The following is a 19,361-nucleotide window of genomic DNA, read 5'->3' as shown; positions in this document are numbered from 1 at the left end:
GCTACCGCGGATATGGCTGGGACAATGCTCAGGGAAAAGACCAAAAAAACTATACAGACAATGCCTTCATCAAACAACACTGTTTCACGACTTATCAGTCACATGGCAGGGGATGTTTTGAAACAATTACTGGTTTGCATACAAGCCAGTGAATTCTATGCATTACAGCTGAATGAGTCAACAGATATGGCGGGCCTGGCACAGTTCCTGGTATATGTCCATTACGTTTATGGGGGGTCAATTCAGGAAGACATCCTCTTCTGCAAACCACTGGAAACCAGGACAAAAGGAGAGGATATTTTTAAAGTACTGGACAGCTTTGTGACATCAAATGGACTTTGGTGGTCAAGATGTGTTGGTATCTGTACTGATGGCGCAAAAGCCATGACAGGGAGACACAGTGGAGTGGTAACACGTGTGCAAGCAGTTGCTCCCCATGCCTCTTGGGTACACTGCAGCATCCACCGAGAGGCTGTTGCTGCCAAGGGAATGCCTGACAGCTTGAAATATGTTTTGGACACTACAGTTGTGGCCAAAAGTTTTGAGAATGACACAAATATTAATTTTCACAAAGTCTGCTGCATCAGTTTGTATGATAGCAATTTGCATATACTCCAGAATGTTATGAAGAGTGATCAGATGAAGTCCCTCTTTGCCATGGAAATGAACTGAATACCCCAAAAAAACTTTCCACTGCATTTCAGCCCTGCCACAAAAGGACCAGCTGACATCATGTCAGTGATTCTCTCGTTAACACAGGTGTGTGTTGATGAGGACAAGGCTGGAGATCACTCTGTCATGCTGATTGAGTTCGAATAACAGACTGGAAGCTTCAAAAGGAGGGTGGTGCTTGGAATCATTGTTCTTCCTCTGTCAACCATGGTTACCTGCAAGGAAACACATGCCGTAATCATTGCTTTGCACAAAAAAGGGCTTCACAGGTAAGGATATTGCTGCCAGTAAGATTGCACCTAAATCAACCATTTATCGGATCATCAAGAACTTCAAGGAGAGCGGTTCAATTGTTGTGAAGAAGGCTTCAGGGCGCCCAAGAAAGTCCAGCAAGCGCCAGGACCGTCTCCTAAAGTTGATTCAGCTGTGGGATCAGAGCACCACCAGTACAGAGCTTGCTCAGGAATGGCAGCAGGCAGGTGTGAGTGCATCTACACGCACAGTGAGGCAAAGACTTTTGGAGGATGGCCTGGTGTCAAGAAGGGCAGCAAAGAAGCCACTTCTCTCCAGGAAAAACATCAGGGACAGACTGATATCCTGCAAAAAGTACAGGGATTGGACTGCTGAGGACTGGGGTAAAGTCATTTTCTCTGATGAATCCCCTTTTCCGATTGTTTGGGGCATCTAGAAAAAAGCTTGTCCGGAGAAGACAAGGTGAGTGCTACCATCAGTCCTGTGTCATGCCAACAGTAAAGCATCCTGAGACCATTCATATGTGGGGTTGCTTCTCAGCCAAGGGAGTGGGCTCACTCTCAATTTTGCCTAAGAACACAGCCACGAATAAAGAATGGTACCAACACATCCTCCGAGAGCAACTTCTCCCAACCATCCAGAAACAGTTTGGTGACGAACAATGCCTTTTCCAGCATGATGGAGCACCTTGCCATAAGGCAAAAGTTATCATTAAGTGGCTCGGGGAACAAAACATCGATATTTTGGGTCCATGGCCAGGAAACTTCCCAGACCTTAATCCCATTGACAACTTGTGGTCAATCCTCAAGAGGCGGGTGAACAAACAAAAACCTACAAATTCTGACAAACTCCAAGCATTGATTATGCAAGAATGGGCTGCCATCAGTCAGGATGTGGCCCAGCATGCCAGGGCGGATTGCAGAGGTCTTGAAAAAGAAGGGTCAACACTGCAGATATTGACTCTTTGCATCAACTTCATGTAATTGTCAATAAAAGCCTTTGACACTTATGAAATGCTTGTAATTATACTTTAGTATTCCATAGTAACATCTGACAAAAATTTCTAAAGACGCTGAAGCAGCAAACTTTGTGGAAATTAATATTTGTGTCATGACTGCACAGTGAAAATGGTTAACTTTGTTAATGCAAGGCCCCTGAACTCACGTGTATTTTCTGCACTATGCAATGATATGGGCAGCGACCATGTAACGCTTTTACAACATACAGAAGTGTGCTGGTTATCAAGCGGCAAAGTATTGACACATTTTTTTAAATTGAGAGACGAGCTTACAGTTTTCATTACTGACCATCATTTTCACTCACCAGACTGCTTGCATGATGACGAGTTTCTCACACAACTGGCCTATCTGGGTGATGTTTTTTCTTGCCTAAATGATCTGAATCTAGGATTACAGGGACTCTTCGCAAAATATATTCAATGTGCTGGACAAAATTTAGGCTATGATTAAGAAGTTGAAGCTCTTCTCTGTCTGCATTAACAAGGACAAAACACAGGTCTTTCCATCATTGTATGACTTTTTTGTGTGCAAATGAACTCAAGCTTACGGACAATGTCAAATGTGATATAGCGAAGCACCTGAGTGAGTTGGGTGCGCAATTATGCAGGTACGTTCCCGAAACGGATGACACAAACAACTGGATTCGTTATCCCTTTCATGCCCTGCCTCCAGTCCACTTACCAATATCTGAACAAAAAATCCTCATCGAAATTGCAACAAGCGGTTCTGTGAAAATGTAATTTAATTAGAAGCCACGCACAGATTTCTGGATTGGGCTGCACTCGGAGTATCCTGCCTTGGCAAATCGCACTATTAAGACACTGATGCCTTTCGCAACCACGTACCTACCTATGTGAGAAGGGATTGTCAGCCCTCACTAGCATGAAACTAAATACAGGCACAGACTGTGTGTGGAAAATGATTTAAGACTGAGACTCTCTCCAATACAACCCAACATGTGCATCCTTTCAAGCACACCATTCTCATTAACCTGTGGTGAGTTATTCGATGAACAAATAAGGTTTTATATGTAAGATGGTTAAATAAAGAGCAACATTATTGATTATTATTATATTACTATTTGCGACCTGGTCCTATAAGAGCTCTTTGTCACTTCCCATTAGCCGGGTTGTAACAAAAACTCACACTCATTCTTATGTTTAATAAATGTATCGAAAAGTGTGTGTGTGGCAGGCTTACAATGATGGCAACAAAAAAAACATTTGAGAGTGCGCTGACCCTGGTGCTAGAGGGGGTACAGCTGGAGGTTGAATGTTAGAAGGGGTACGGGAACCAGACCTACTCCAATTTGCATACAGATCCACAGATGATGCAATCTCTATTGCACTCCACACTGCCCTTTCCCACCTGGACAAAAGGAACATCTATGTGAGAATGCTATTCATTGACTACAGCTCAGCGTTCAACACCATAGTGCCCTCAAATCTCATCACTAAGCTAAGGATCCTGGGACGAAACACCTCCCTCTGCAACTGGATATTGCACTTCCTGACGGGTCGCCCCCAGGTGATAAAGGTGGGGAACAACACATCCGCCACGCTGATCCTCATAAAGGGGACTCCTCAGGGGTGCGTGCTGATCACCGACAACGATGAGACAGACTATAGGGAGAAGATCAGAGACCTGGCCGTGTAGTGCCAGGACAACAACCTCTCCCTCAACATGATCAAGACAAAAGAGATGATTGTGGACTACAGGAAAAAGAGGACCGAGCACGCCCCCATTCTCATCGACGGGGCTGCAGTGGAGCAGGTTGACAGCTTCAAGTTCCTTGGTGTCCACATCACCAACAAACTAACATGGTCCAAGCACACCAAAACAGTCGTGAAGAGAGCACGACAAAACCTATTCCCCCTCAGGAGACTGAAAAGACTTGGCATGGGTCCTCAGATCCTCAAAAGGTTCTACAGCTACACCATCGAGAGCATCCTGACTGGTTGCATCACTGCCTGGTATGGCAACTGCTCGGCCCCCGACCACAAGGCACTACAGAGGGTAGTGTGTACTGCCCAGTACATCACTGGGGCCAAGCTTCCTGCCATCCAAGACCTCACCAGGCGGTGTCAGAGGAAGGCCCTAAAAATGGTCAAAGACCCCAGCCACCCCAGTCATAGACTGTTCTCTCTGCTACCGCACGGCAAGCAGTACCGGAGCGCCAAGTCTAGGACCAAAAGGCTTCTTAACAGCTTCTACCCCCAAGCCATAAGACTCCTGAACAGCTAATCAAGGGCTACCCAGACCCCTCTTTTACGCTGCTGCTACTCTCTGTTGTTATCATCTATGCATAGTCACTTTAACTGTACCTACATGTACATATTACCTCAATTACCTCAACTAACCGGTGCCCTGCACATTGACTCTGTACCGGTACCCCTGCATATAGCCTCGCTACTGTTATTTTAATGCTGTTGTTTAATTATTTGTAACTTTTTTTTTTCTTAAAACTTAAACATTGTTGGTTAGGGATTGTAAGTAAGCATTTCACTGTAAGGTCTACAGCTGTTGTATTCGGCTCATGTGACAATAAACATTTATTTGATTTGATATAAGATGCAAGTGTCTAGGTTTACCATTATGCAATTATTATTAAGTTGAGGAACAAGGAGCTAATATCTTGCAATTGATGTATTAGCATTAAATTATTGAGTTAACCTTAGCTCAGAGATGCACAGTTAGAGACTGAGTATATATGCTATGTACAGTGTGTTTGACATATCATAAAAATAATAAATAAATATACATAAATATCATTTTCCCACATTATTATTGTTATTATTCTAAACGGGTCTTATTAATCAACAAATTATTCTAAAATGGATTTAAAAAAAAATAATAATCCTCATCAATCTACACAAAATACCCCATAATGACAAAGCAAAAACTGATTTTTAGATTTTTTTGCTAATTTATAAAAATAAAAAAACGTAAATTTAACATTAACATAAGTATTCAGACCCTTTACTCTTTGTTGAAACACCTTTGGCAGCGATTACAGCCTCGAGTCTTCTTTGGTATGACACTACAAGCTTGGCACATCTGTATTTGGGGAGTTTCTCCCATTCTTCTCTTCAGATCATCTCAAGCTCTGTCAGGTTGGATGGGGAGCGTGGCTGAACAGCTATTTTCTGTTCAAGTCCGGGCTCTGGTTGGGCCACTCAAGGACATTCAGAGCCTTGTCCCGAAGTCACTCCTGCATTGTCTTGGCTGTGTCCTTAGGGCTGTTGTTCTGTTGAAAGGTGAACATTCGCCCAAGTCTGATGTCCTGAGCACTCTGGAGCAGGTTTTCATCAAGGATCTCTCTGTCCTTTTTTCCATTCGTCTTTCCCTTAATCCTGACTAGTCTCCCAGTCCCTGCTTCTGAAAAACATCCCCACAGCATGATGCTGCCACCACCATGCTTCACCGTAGCGATGGTGCCAGGTCTCTTCCAGATGTGACGCTTGGCATTCAGGGTAAAGAGTTCACTATTGGTTTCATCAGACCAGAGAATCTTTTTTTATCATGGTCTGAGTGGGCTCTCATGTGCCTTTTACTGAGGAGTGGCTTCCGTCTGGCCCCTCTACCATATAGGCCTGAATGGTGGAGTGCTGGAGAGATGGTTGTCCTTCTGGAAGGTTGTCCCATCTCCACAGGAACTCTGGAGCTCTGTCAGAGTGACCATCAGGTTCTTGGTCACCTCCCTGACCAAGGCCCTATTCCCCTGATTGTTCAGTTTGGCCAGGCGGAAAGCTCTAGGACGTGTCAGTGGTGTTTCCAAACTTCTTCCATTAAAGAATGGGTTCGGGTTATTTCATAGTAGAATTTTGTATTTTTTTTAACTGAGTAGATCCGAACTTTAGACTGGCACTGTAAATGCATGAAACGTACATTCTGGAAATCATGTCTCACGCTCAGTCATAGCTCCTAAGTAGCACAGTGGTCTAAGGCACTGCATCTGTAGTGCAAGAGGTGTCACTTCAGTCCCTGGTTCGAGTCCAGGCTGCATCACATCTGGCTGTGATTGGGAGTCACATAGGGCGGCGTACAATTGGCCCAGTGGCTGGAGTAGGTCGTCATTGAAAATAAGAATTTGTTCTTAACAGACTTGCCTAGTGAAATAAAGGTTAAATATATATTTTTTAAATAGTTAGTAGAATAATGACTGGTAAGATTTTAAACTTTTATAAGAGACAGTTAGCAGCAGCCTCTTCCCGTCCCGTCTGCAGCCTAGAGAAACCATTAACCTGGTGAGTCATCAAACGCTGTGAGCAAACCTCAAGTTCTATTTCTAGGAGCACCATTATACCCTCGCTCCTCTCTCTCCCACCAGCCTCTTCAAGCTGCTAGAAATAACAAGGTCATGTCTTTACTTCCCTTTTTTTTTCTTCATACTATCAAGATAATTCTTATTGCATGATGAATATTTCAAATGCACTCTAAAACATATATCTTTCATCAGACAGCAGCTCACGTTTTCACAAAAGGCTGTAGTTACATTGTAGATCAAAGCAGGCCATTGGCTGCCTACATCACCAGGGGTATGTACGGGACTTCTGATTGGTTCCAAGTTTAGGCGTTTTGGCATATTTGCCTGATCAAACAGTGTTCAAATATAATTTTTTTATGAGAAAATGTGCAAGAATTGAAGATGACAACAAATATTATAGTCATCGTAACAATATTTTACGGTGATATTTTACCCACTCTAGTCAGCATATGGCGATGTGGATTTTAAGGCAACACTGCTAGTGTGACGTATAATCTAGTGGACGGAACGTTTCTTTCAACAGCAGCAACAGTTAGTCAGCCACCTCGGTTGCTTGCTAGACAAAATAGCCGAACCAATAAAGCTCTTTAGACGCTTTCGTGTATATTAGCAACTGTGTTTTAAAACCCATTACTGTCGTTAGTTATCCGATTTAATTTGATATTTACGGTGTTGTTGTAATTAATCAGCTAGCGGGCTGGTTAAGTTAGCATTAGCCTAGTTAGCTAACATCTCCGACCATGAGTTCACGAAGCTACTCTCCTCCTGCTAAAGAAGAGGTCTGCTGGACGGAGAAAGAAGCTCTCGTTAAAGAGGAGGAGGAAGAGGAGTCTGTTACGATACAACAACAAGTAGAGGGTGAGGCTGTTACAGTGAAAGAAGAAGAGAAAGACATTACAGTGAAAGAAGAGGAGGATGATACAGTAAAAGAAGATGAAGAGCCGTTCAGAGTGAAAGAAGAGGAGGACGCGTTCAGAGTGAAAGAGGAAGAGGAGGATGTTACAGTAAAAGAAGAGGAGAAAGAGGAGGAGATGACTGTCACATCGAAAAAGGAGCAGGAAGAAACCGGATATCTGGGCCTGGATTCCCAAAGGCATCTTAAGGCGTCCAATGGTTCTAATGATGAACTTAGCCGTAAGATGGTTTTGAAAAAACAGGCCCTGATTAACACTAGTAAGTACTGTCTTAAAAACAGAGGCACAAACTCTGCAGTTGTTGAACTGATGTGTGGTGTTAAAGGGGAAATCGGCAGTTGCTACATCAATATTTGGACCTAAAAATTATTTATGGCAGGCCATCCATAAGGTCAAAATGATCGTTTTAACCAGATTGAGGCTATACAGTGTTTGTTTACAAACAGTGGCGTTATACAAGCTTATGTTTTGGTTTCTGATGGGGAAATACAGTTGAAACATTTGAGGCATTTATAAGTTATATTCTTCAAGAATCAATGTCTATAATGCCTGACCCCATTTAGTCGACTGGTGGACAGGCTGTTGGTCAACCAACATGTTTTTAGTTGAGCAGTCACAAATTATATACATGTTTTATGGCACAAGAGACACTTGTCTGATTCGTTCTTGTCTCAGTGGACTAATCCATTACGGAGGCTGCGGGGATGGCACAGTCCAAGAAGGGGCATGTACACTACATGATTTTGGCCCTGATTTAGCTGTCTTATTCAAGTTTTTGTGACCGGAGACAAAATCCCCATGTCGTTGTCTACTCGAGGCATGCGGCCGTCACCGACACTCGTTTAATGTGAGCGTGTCAGAGACACAATCTGAGGGCTTCCGATCCCGTCTTTGAGCAGTCCAAGACGTCACGATATTTTCAAACATGTTTGATTTTATCTGCACAAAATAAGCAATGCTCAGCGGTGTTAGGATTTTGAAAGTCGTTTAGAGTCCACCTGGCATCAGATGCTCAAGGCATGTCTCTCTCCAGAAGGCATTCTCTCCCACCGACTTCTTGCGCCTTCATTGTTTCCTAACTTCATTGTGTGAATTGTTTGCCCTTTTAATTGTTAGTGTCTTCACTCCCTTTCTACACACTGTTCAGATGTTTTCATGAGAAGATTTTCACTTAAACAGACACATTTTCATGGGGGGTTTTGTATTATGCTAATTGTCTCTTTCACTTCATCTACACTGATTGGATTTAACAAGTGACATCAATAAGGATCATATCATTCGGTGTAAATAGTATTTTATTCCTGTAAGTTCACATGTGGAACTGCATTAAATGTTTTTTTTTTTATTATTGAATATTCAAAACATACAATCTACTTGCAGTGAAGCCGCTCAACAACTACATCATACCAGTCATCCAACAGATTCCCATTCAGAGTGACACACAGAAGCATCCAGGGTCAATGCCCTGCCCAAGGGCACGTTGACCAATCTACCACCAGGCCAAAAAAACGTGAACCTGAACCATCCAAGATCCCCCCACAGTTCCCCAATAGCTGTCCCTCAACCATTCGAGACCACTCCCACAGTCCCCCCCATGAAAAAAAAAAACCAATTTGTTTTTCTTTAGTTTCCAGTCATTTAGAAATGTGATCCCAATGTCCCACATTGTCCTCTTTATTAATATAAAGAGTCATATACAGCTTAGCATTAGTTTTAAAACTAAAATGGACCAATCCTGGATCGCCCCTTGTATTATCAGCCACTGAAATAGGAGAGACTTTGTCCTCTCTCTGTTTGTCTACTCAACCCAGAGTGAAACCAAAACACCCCATGTAGCCAATGGCAACCTGATGACTCAGAGTCACGTCATAAACAAGTAGAATGACCACCGTGAGGAAAAACAACTGATATTCACCATCTGGGACCATTCAACAGTCTAGATTTACCAGGTTATTACTAAATAAACTGTTCACCATCTGGGACCATTCAACAGTCTAGATTTACCAGGTTATTACTAAATAAACTGTTCACCATCTGGGACCATTCAACAGTCTAGATTTACCAGGTTATTACTTCTAAATAAACTGTTCACCATCTGGGACCATTCAACAGTCTAGATTTACCAGGTTATTACTAAATAAACTGTTCACCATCTGGGACCATTCAACAGTCTAGATTTACCAGGTTATTACTAAATAAACTGTTCACCATCTGGGACCATTCAACAGTCTAGATTTACCAGGTTATTACTAAATAAACTGTTCACCATCTGGGACCATTCAACAGCCTAGATTTACCAGGTTATTACTAAATAAACTGTTCACCATCTGGGACCATTCAACAGTCTAGATTTACCAGGTTATTACTAAATAAACTGTTCACCATCTGGGACCATTCAACAGTCTAGATTTACCAGGTTATTACTTCTAAATAAACTGTTCACCATCTGGGACCATTCAACAGTCTAGATTTACCAGGTTATTACTTCTAAATAAACTGTTCACCATCTGGGACCATTCAACAGTCTAGATTTACCAGGTTATTACTTCTAAATAAACTGTTCACCATCTGGGACCATTCAACAGTCTAGATTTACCAGGTTATTACTAAATAAACTGTTCACCATCTGGGACCATTCAACAGCCTAGATTTACCAGGTTATTACTAAATAAACTGTTCACCATCTGGGACCATTCAACAGTCTAGATTTACCAGGTTATTACTAAATAAACTGTTCACCATCTGGGACCATTCAACAGTCTAGATTTACCAGGTTATTACTAAATAAACTGTTCACCATCTGGGACCATTCAACAGTCTAGATTTACCAGGTTATTACTAAATAAACTGTTCACCATCTGGGACCATTCAACAGCCTAGATTTACCATGTTATTACTAAATAAACTGTTCACCATCTGGGACCATTCAACAGTCTAGATTTACCAGGTTATTACTAAATAAACTGTTCACCATCTGGGACCATTCAACAGTCTAGATTTACCAGGTTATTACTAAATAAACTGTTCACCAACTAGGGACCATTCAACAGCCTAGATTTACCAGGTTATTACTAAATAAACTGATCACCATCTGGGACCGGCAGGAGATCTCCAGCCGCAGGGTTTTCTTCAGGGGGTCGACCACCGTGGTGACACAAAGGCCCCTGAAGGATGGGGGCCAGCACCGGAATTGTAGTCGGTACCCCTCGAGCATTGTGGACAATACCCCAGGGGAACTCCACACCCTCCTCCCAATGAGACTGGAAGCGGCCGGGGAAGGGTGTGTCAGGGGTCCTGCCGGGGCCCATCTCTCCTCTGGCGCCCAGAGTGCCTGGGTCCCCCAGGCACGTCCCTATGGCGGTGACGGTTGACAGGTCGTAGCTCCACTGCACGCAGTGCCCCCCCCTCTGTCGTCCCCCAGCACAAGACGATGGGGCAGGAGAGGGACCCCACCGTCGTTCAGTAATTAGTAATTAGCAGAGAACCCACGCTACGGCGGAGCAGAACCCGGAGCAACATGTTAAAGCAATTCACAACACACACATAGAACAAGCCAGTCGTCAAGTTGTGTAAAAGGTCAATTACAGTTTGTGGCAGCAAGCGCCACCATACTAATGGATACACGCCGAGTTGTAGTGTTGTGGCCAGCTGCTCCAGGCTGCAAACAGCCAGGGAGTTTCCTTCCACGTAAGATATTACACTTACCAGGCGAACTTCAGAAATGTTGTACCTCAAACCATACGGACGTCTGCCAATAAAATGAAAGAGAACGTGTGTCGCCGCCATGGGGTTAATATACAGGGTCGGACCCCAGCCCTGACACAGTTGTACACCGGAGTGAATCTGTAAATACTCACCTCGGATGTATCCCTCCGCCTCGGAGTGATACCAATATATTGGAGTGATCCAATATTGCTCACATAACCTGGGTTACATACGTAACCTTCGATCCAATATACTGAAACGTAACCTGGGTTACATATGTAGTAACCTTTGATCCAATATAGTGAAAAGTAACCGTGGTTACGTATGTAGTAACCTTCGATCCAATATAGTGAAACGAAACCGTGGTTACATATGTAGTAACCTTCGATCCAATATAGTGAAAAGTAACCGTGGTTACATATGTAGTAACCTTCGATCCAATATAGTGAAACGTAACCGTGGTTACATATGTAGTAACCTTCGATCCAATATAGTGAAACGTAACCGTGGTTTCATATGTAACCTTCGATCCAATATAGTGAAACGTAATCTGGGTTACATATGTAGTAACCTTCGATCCAATATAGTGAAACGTAACCGTGGTTACATATGTAGTAACCTTCGATCCAATATAGTGAAAAGTAACCGTGGTTACATATGTAGTAACCTTCGATCCAATATAGTGAAACGTAACCGTGGTTACATATGTAGTAACCTTCGATCCAATATAGTGAAACGTAACCGTGGTTTCATATGTAACCTTCGATCCAATATAGTGAAACGTAACCTGGGTTACATATGTAGTAACCTTCGTTCCAATATAGTGAAAAGTAACCGGGGTTACATATGTAGTAACCTTCGATCCAATATAGTGAAACGTAACCGTGGTTACATATGTAGTAACCTTCGATCCAATATAGTGAAAAGTAACCGGGGTTACATATGTAGTAACCTTCGATCCAATACAGTGAAACGTAACCTGGGTTACATATGTAACTTTCGATCCAACATAGTGAAACGTAATTTGTGATATAGGCCTAGGTCTAGATATTGTTTTTACCTTTTTGTGTTTTAGGTTCTTCCTAATTGTAATCTACTACCTTTAGTACTTGAAGTTAATAAAGTATTTTATTGTTGAGATATTTTCTTAGTTTTTTTAAGCCTCACTGCTTTATCACATGGCCACATTCACATGTTCAAGCATTTCACTACGCTCGCAATAACATCTGCTAACCATGTGTTTTTGATTTGATTTTTCAATGTGAATTCTTTAAGAGATGTATGGGTCTAAGGCTCTAGAGGGTGTGAAAGATGCTAAATAGGCGTGACCAAAGAGAAGCACTGTAGATATACAACAATAGACAATGTAATACTGTTAATGGTTTGCCTAATGGGGTAACTTGGTGAGATAATGTTCAGAGAAGCCATTTTGGTAATTTGGTGAAAGTATTCCTTTTCTAAATATATGTTTCCTAAGGATTTTGCTGTGAAAATCACAGCAAAATGTTTGAATGCCTTTTTGTCCTGAATGGGATTCTAAGTGTATCACCTTTTTAAAGCTGCATTACTTCCCCATGTTTCCTCCAACTACAGATTATGATACGCCGTTTAGAAGCTCAGTCTGTACTTTTATCCAATGTAAAAAACACAATTTGAAAGGTTGCTACATAAGACTGAATAGAGACGGTGGGTCACATATTCAGCTAAAATAAACAGTGGATTTCTGTTGTGGGCTTTTAACCATCTGTCTGACTTTGTCGTTTACACAGGAGAGAGATGTGACTATCATGGATCCTCTGGGGAGCCTCAACAACATCATGGTGCTGACGAGGCAGAGAAGAGTCTCTCCAGATCAGAACACCTCAAGAAACAGCAGCGGAAACCCACAGGGAAGAAATCTCATCACTGCTCTGACTGTGGGAAGAGTTACTCAAGATCAGATTCACTAAAAGTACACCAGAGAATTCACACTGGAGAGAAACCTTTTAGCTGTGATCAATGTGGGAAGAGTTTTACTGAATCTAGACAGATGACTATACACCAGAGAAAACACACAGGAGAGAAACCTTACCTTTGCTCTTACTGTGGAAAGAGTTTTGTTTTCTCAGGTTATTTAAAAGCACACCAGAGAACCCACACAGGAGTGAAATCTTATAGCTGTAATCAATGTGGGAAGTGTTTTTCTCACTCAAACACACTGATATCACACCTGAGAAGACACACTTCAGAGAGATCTCACAGCTGCTCTGATTGTGGGAAGATATGCACCTCTTCAGCATCCCTTAAAATACATCAGAGAATCCATACAGGAGAGAAATCTCATAGCTGCTCTGACTGTGGGAAGTGTTTTTTTTTGTCAGCACATTTAAAATCACACCAGAGAACACACACAGGAGAGAAACCTTATAGCTGTTATCAATGTGGGAAGAGTTTTAGTCAATCAGGCAGCCTGAAAGTACATCATAGAATCCATACAGGAGAGAAACCTTATAGCTGTGATCAATGTGGGAAGAGTTTTACTGAATCTAGACAGCTGACTTTGCACCAGAGAAAACACACAGGAGAGAAACCTTACTATTGCTCTGACTGTGGAAAGAGTTTTGTTTCATCAGGACATTTGAAATTACACCAGAGAACACACACAGGAGAGAAACGTTATGGCTGTGATCAATGTGACAAGAGATACTCTGATAAAAGATCTCTGATTAAACATCAGAAAATACATACCTGAAGGAGTTGTTTCATGATATCAATGAAATAATGTCACAGTGGAGAATGTTTTAACATTTTAGTAGAAGTAGTATTTTAATGAATAATGTCACAATGTAGAACCCTAAACATTTTCACCCTGTTCTATTGATATCAGTATGATATGGATATTAGCCTCATCAGGGGACAAATCCAGGCTCTGAAATGAATGAGTACTATTTATAATATTTATTTGATAAACAAAAAGTGATTAACAAAGTGTTGCGTTTCACTTACCGCATTGGTGCCCCACTTGAATCAAAATGGAACACTTGTAAATATAGCTAGCTGTTTTCTATAAATTGTCTTCTAACCAGTGATATACCCAGATTCTGTGTGGTTTTTAACCTCATCTCGCGCAATTGATTTCAACGAGTGATGACAAATAAGTGTTGCGTTTCTCTTAGTTTTCAGGACCCCTACTTTTAAATGCATCACTGAAATGTAACGTACTGTCTTCTGCAGGTGCTCGTAAAAAAAAATACAATTAATATGATTACTGTTGTGGTATGTTTGTCATTTTACTACATTTTATGTTTAAATTTTCTGCATATTGGTTATTGATTTGGACACGTTAAAACTGTGTTTTGACATTGGGCTTTCCCACCTAGCAAAATGTTGTTGAAAATAAGACTCTGCCCGACGTCCAATCTGCGTTTGTTTTGGTTGAAAGTCAAAGTTGAAAATATGTATTTTTCTTGCAGCCTTGTCATTCAGGCCAAAGAGTTCAATCTTGGTTTCATCAGACCAGAGAATCTTGTTTCATGTGATGGAAATTGTTATGTTTGTGTTTTTCTATTAACCAATTTCTGTGTGCTATTTATATGCTTTTCTATAAAGTTTGAGTTTATATATTCTTTCTCACAGATGAAACTGAAGAAATGCAGAATATGCTAATAATTGAAAAACATAAAACAACGGGAGTATTTTAATGATGTCACAATGTAGAATGTTTTAACATTGTAGTGTGGCTTTCCTGTGGCTCAGTTGGTAGAGCATGGTGTGTGCAACGCCAGGGTTGTGGGTTCAATTCCCACGGGGGGCCAGTACAACAAAAAAAAATGCATGAAATGAAATGTATGCACTCACTACTGTAAGTCGCTCTGGATAAGAGCGTCTGCTAAATGACTAAAATGTAAATGATGTAATGTAAATGTAAAGTATTTTAATGATATCACAATGTAGAAAACACTCATTTAAAATACATAACACAATCTGATAGCAGTGACATAAATAGAATATTTAACAATTGTAAACATTACAGGACATTTTTCACGATCGAAATTTAAATATTAAAATGTGATTTAAAAAATACTTTTTGGGAGGACCATGAGCTAGAGTTACTATACAGTCTGATAGCAGTGAGTAGAGTGGTGTTTCACAGGCAGTTCGTACAGACAGATATACAGGACAGATATACAATCTGATAGCAGTGGGTAGAGTGGTGTTTCACAGGCAGTTTGTACAGACAGATATACAGGACAGTATTACAGGACAGTTATACAGTCTGATAGTAGTGGGTAGAGTGGAGTTTCACAGGTGGTTCGTACGGGCAGTTATACAGGACAGTAATACAGTCTGATAGTAGTGGGTAGAGTGGAGTTTCACAGGTGGTTCGTACGGGCAGTTACACAGGACAGTTCGTGGCTGTTTCTCAGGAGCCTGGTGGTGCAGTTACCTCTTTTTGGAGGGAGCAGGTCATTCAGTGGATGGTCAAGAGTGTGCATGTCCTTCACCAGGTGCACTGCAGTCTGCTCTAGCCTGCTCTGCAGTGAGGGGAGCTGTAGTTGGACTGCTCCACCTCTGGAGATGATCCTCAAGGCCCTCCTCTGCAGCCTGCCTAGTTGGACCTGCTGCTTTTCACTGCATCCAACTAACAGCACTCCACTGTATTCCAGACAAGGCCTGACCAGTGTAGTATAGACTGTGACCAGATCTTCAGTGGGTAGGCAATTTCGGGCAAGAACAGTCAAAAAGTGCAGGTGTTTTGAGGCCTTCCTGAGTGACTGCTCCACGTGTGTCACCACTGAGGTTAGAGTCTAGATGAAAACCAAGATACTTAGTTGTTGTTACCACTGGTATTTCCTGTCCTCCTAGGATTAGTGGTGCAGGTTATGGATGGTCTCTAGAAAAACATCTGAATTTCCACAGACTTTTTCCCCATTCAGGACCATGTTGTTGGATGTGGCCCACTCTTCCAGCTGCGTTACCTCCAAGCCCATGGAAATGTCCTCTTTTGATGCTGGTTATGGTATGGCTCGGGACAGCCCTGCGTCGTCTGCATACCCAGTGTCCAGAGTGTCACTGAAGACAACTTTTTGGGTGGACATGTGAAGGAGAAACAGATATTGTGGCACACCAGAGGTGACCAATTAACCAATTTCTGGTGACCAATAAACCAATTTCTGTGTTCATGCAAGTGACTGATTGAACAAATCCTCACTATCAGTATATTCAATTTGGCAGTACGCCCAGACCCTTGTTTTGAGAACGAACGATATCTCAGTTTCAAGGTCTCAGATTAGAGAGAAGAAGCCTTGTGAGGTATTGATCTGTCACATGCATAAACCAGTATTGGTTGGTCAGATGAATGAAGCAAACGTTAATCAATTATGAATAAGCTAAATCATACAAATATAACTTGTCTGCAGTATATAAGAGAACTAACAGGACTGCTCCTGTAGAGCTCCTGATAGACATGTACTATGGTGCATTGAGTTGGTTGGAACCTCTCCAGCAAGCTGACAATAAAGAATGATTAATTAACTATTGACTTCGAGTGTCCCTTTGTTGAATTTCCACGACAGTCCTTTAGGGGTCTTTTTAGAAACCAAGCGGGCTGACATTGTGCCTTTTACTGAGGAGTGGCTTCTGTCTGGCCACTCCACCATAAAGGCCTGATTGGTGGAGTGCTGCAGAGATGGTTGTCCTTCTGGAAGTTTATCCTATCTCCACAGAGGAACTCTGGAGCTCTGTCAGAGTGACCATCGGGTTCTTGGTCACCTCCCTGACCAAGGCACTTCTCCCCTGATTGCTCAGTTTGGCTGGCGGCCAGCTCTAGGAAGAGTCTTGGTGGTTCTAAACTTCTTCCATTTAGAAATGATGGAGGCCACTGTGTCCTTGAGGACCTTCAATGCTGCAGAATTGTTTTTGGTACCCTTCCCCAGATCTGTGCCTCGACACAATGCTGTCTCGGAGCTCTGGTTTTTGCTCTGACATGCACTGTCAACTGTGGGACCTTATATGGACAGGTGTGTATCTTTCCAAATCATATCCAATCAATTGGATTTGCCACAGGTGGACGGAAATCAAGTTGTAGAAACATCTCAAGGATGATCAATGGAAACAGGATGCACCTGAACTCAATTTTGAGTCTCATAGAAAAAGGTCTGACTACTATGGAATACAAAGGGTCTGATATTTCTGTTTTTAATTTTTTATTAATTTGCTAACATTTCTAAAAACCTGTTTTTGCTTTTTTTATGGGATATTGTATGTAGATTGATGAGAGAAAAAAAAGCTATTTAATATATTTTAGAGTAAGGCTGTAACCTAACAAAATGTGGAAAAAGTCAAGGGGGTCTGAATACTATCCAAAACGGCCCTTCTCCGCCGATTGCGTCACGTCTGGAGGAAACCTGGCAACATCCCTACTGTGAAGCATGGTGATGGCAGCATCATGCTGTTGGGGTGTTTTTCAGTCAAGTTTGGCTACTTCGAAGAATCTGAAATATAAAATATATTTTGTATTGTTTCACTATTATTCTACAATGTAGAAAATAGTAAAAATAAACAAAAACCCTTGTAAGTGTGTCCAAACTTTTGACTGGTACTGTATATGATTGGAATGTATCTTCAAGCCTGCAGCTAGTTATTTGAAATTAGACATACAGTGCCTTGCGAAAGTATTCGGCCCCCTTGAACTTTTCGACCTTTTGCCACATTTCAGGCTTCAAACATAAAGATATAAAACTGTAATTTTTTGTGAAGAATCAACAACAAGTGGGACACAATTATGAAGTGGAACGAAATTTATTGGATATTTCAAACTTTTTTAACAAATAAAAAACTGAAAAATTGGGCGTGCAAAATTATTCAGCCCCTTTACTTTCAGTGCAGCAAACTCTCTCCAGAAGTTCAGTGAGGATCTCTGAATGATCCAATGTTGACCTAAATGACTAATGATGATAAATAGAATCCACCTGTGTGTAACCAAGTCTCCGTATAAATGCACCTGCTCTGTGATAGTCTCAGAGGTCCGTTTAAAGTGCAGAGAGCATCATGAAGAACAAGGAACACACCAGGCAGGTCCGAGATACTGTTGTGGAGAAGTTTAAAGCCAGATTTGGATACAAAAAGATTTCCCAAGCTTTAAACATCCCAAGGAGCACTGTGCAAGCGATAATATTGAAATGGAAGGAGTATCAGACCACTGCAAATCTACGAAGACCCGGCCGTCCCTCTAAACTTTCAGCTCATACAAGGAGATGACTGATCAGAGATGCAGCCAAGAGGCCCATAATCACTCTGGATGAACTGCAGAGATCTACAGCTGAGGTGGGAGACTCTGTCCATAGGACAACAATCAGTCATATACTGCACAAATCTGGCCTTTATGGAAGAGTGGCAAGAAGAAAGCCATTTCTTAAAGATATCCATAAAAGTGTTGTTTAAAGTTTGCCACTAGCCACCTGGGAGACACACCAAACATGTGGAAGAAGGTGCTCTGGTCAGATGAAACCAAAATCGAACTTTTTGGCAACAATGCAAAACGTTATGTTTGGCGTAAAAGCAACACAGCACATCACCCTGAACATACCATCCCCACTGTCAAACATGGTGGTGGCAGCATCATGGTTTGGGCCTGCTTTTCTTCAGCAGGGGCAGGGAAGATGGTTAAAATTGATGGGAAGATGGATGGAGCCAAATACAGGACCATTCTGGAAGAAAACCTGATGGAGTCTGTAAAAGACCTGAGACTGGGACGGAGATTTGTCTTCCAACAAGACAATGATCCAAAACATAAAGCAAAATCTACAATGGAATGGTTCACAAATAAACATATCCAGGTGTTAGAATGGCCAAGTCAAAGTCCAGACCTGAATCAAATCGAGAATCTGTGGAAAGAACTGAAAACTGCTGTTCACAAACGCTCTCCATCCAACCTCACTGAGGTCGAGCTGTTTTGCAAGGAGGAATGGGCAAAAATTTCAGTCTCTCGATGTGCAAAACTGATAGAGACATACCCCAAGCGACTTACAGCTGTAATCGAAGCAAAAGGTGGCGCTACAAAGTATTAACTTAAGGGGGCTGAATAATTTTGCACGCCCAATTTTTCAGTTTTTTATTTGTTAAAAAAGTTAGAAATATCCAATAAATTTCGTTCCACTTCATGATTGTGTCCCACTTGTTGTTGATTCTTCACAAAAAATTACAGTTTTATATCTTTATGTTTGAAGCCTGAAATGTGGCAAAAGGTCGAAAAGTTCAAGGGGGCCGAATACTTTAGCAAGGTACTGTATAATCAGGCCAAAACATGATAAAAAAATGCTATTAACTGACATGGATAGCTAGCTAATGAAACACAAATTGACATTTACAGTAGCTGGCTAGGCTATTCAAACTGTAACATTGGCTAGCTTTCAATACATTGGATAAATGGTGGAGTTACCTCTTCATACTATCAAGAGAATTCTTATAGCATGCTGAATATTTCAGATATAAATATATGTTTTATAAATATAAATCTTATTTCAGTCTATGGGAGATAGATAAATATGTTTC

The 19,361-nt window shown here is 41.6% G+C and overlaps 1 protein-coding gene across 1 annotated transcript; it reads left to right on the top strand.

The window, feature by feature from the left end:
- The first annotated feature begins 6,730 nt into the window (after positions 1-6,730).
- On the top strand, positions 6,731-16,343 carry LOC123732206 (zinc finger protein 879-like). Its single transcript, XM_045711504.1, has 2 exons — positions 6,731-7,383; positions 12,599-16,343. Exons 1-2 carry the CDS (start codon positions 6,951-6,953, stop codon positions 13,558-13,560), a joined length of 1,395 nt encoding a protein of 464 aa, XP_045567460.1. The 5' UTR covers positions 6,731-6,950; the 3' UTR covers positions 13,561-16,343.
- Positions 16,344-19,361: the final 3,018 nt, after the last annotated feature.

This window comes from Salmo salar, chromosome ssa02 (genome assembly GCF_905237065.1).
Source record: "Salmo salar chromosome ssa02, Ssal_v3.1, whole genome shotgun sequence".
Classification (NCBI taxonomy): domain Eukaryota; kingdom Metazoa; phylum Chordata; class Actinopteri; order Salmoniformes; family Salmonidae; genus Salmo; species Salmo salar.
This window is presented reverse-complemented; position numbering and strand designations above follow the sequence as displayed.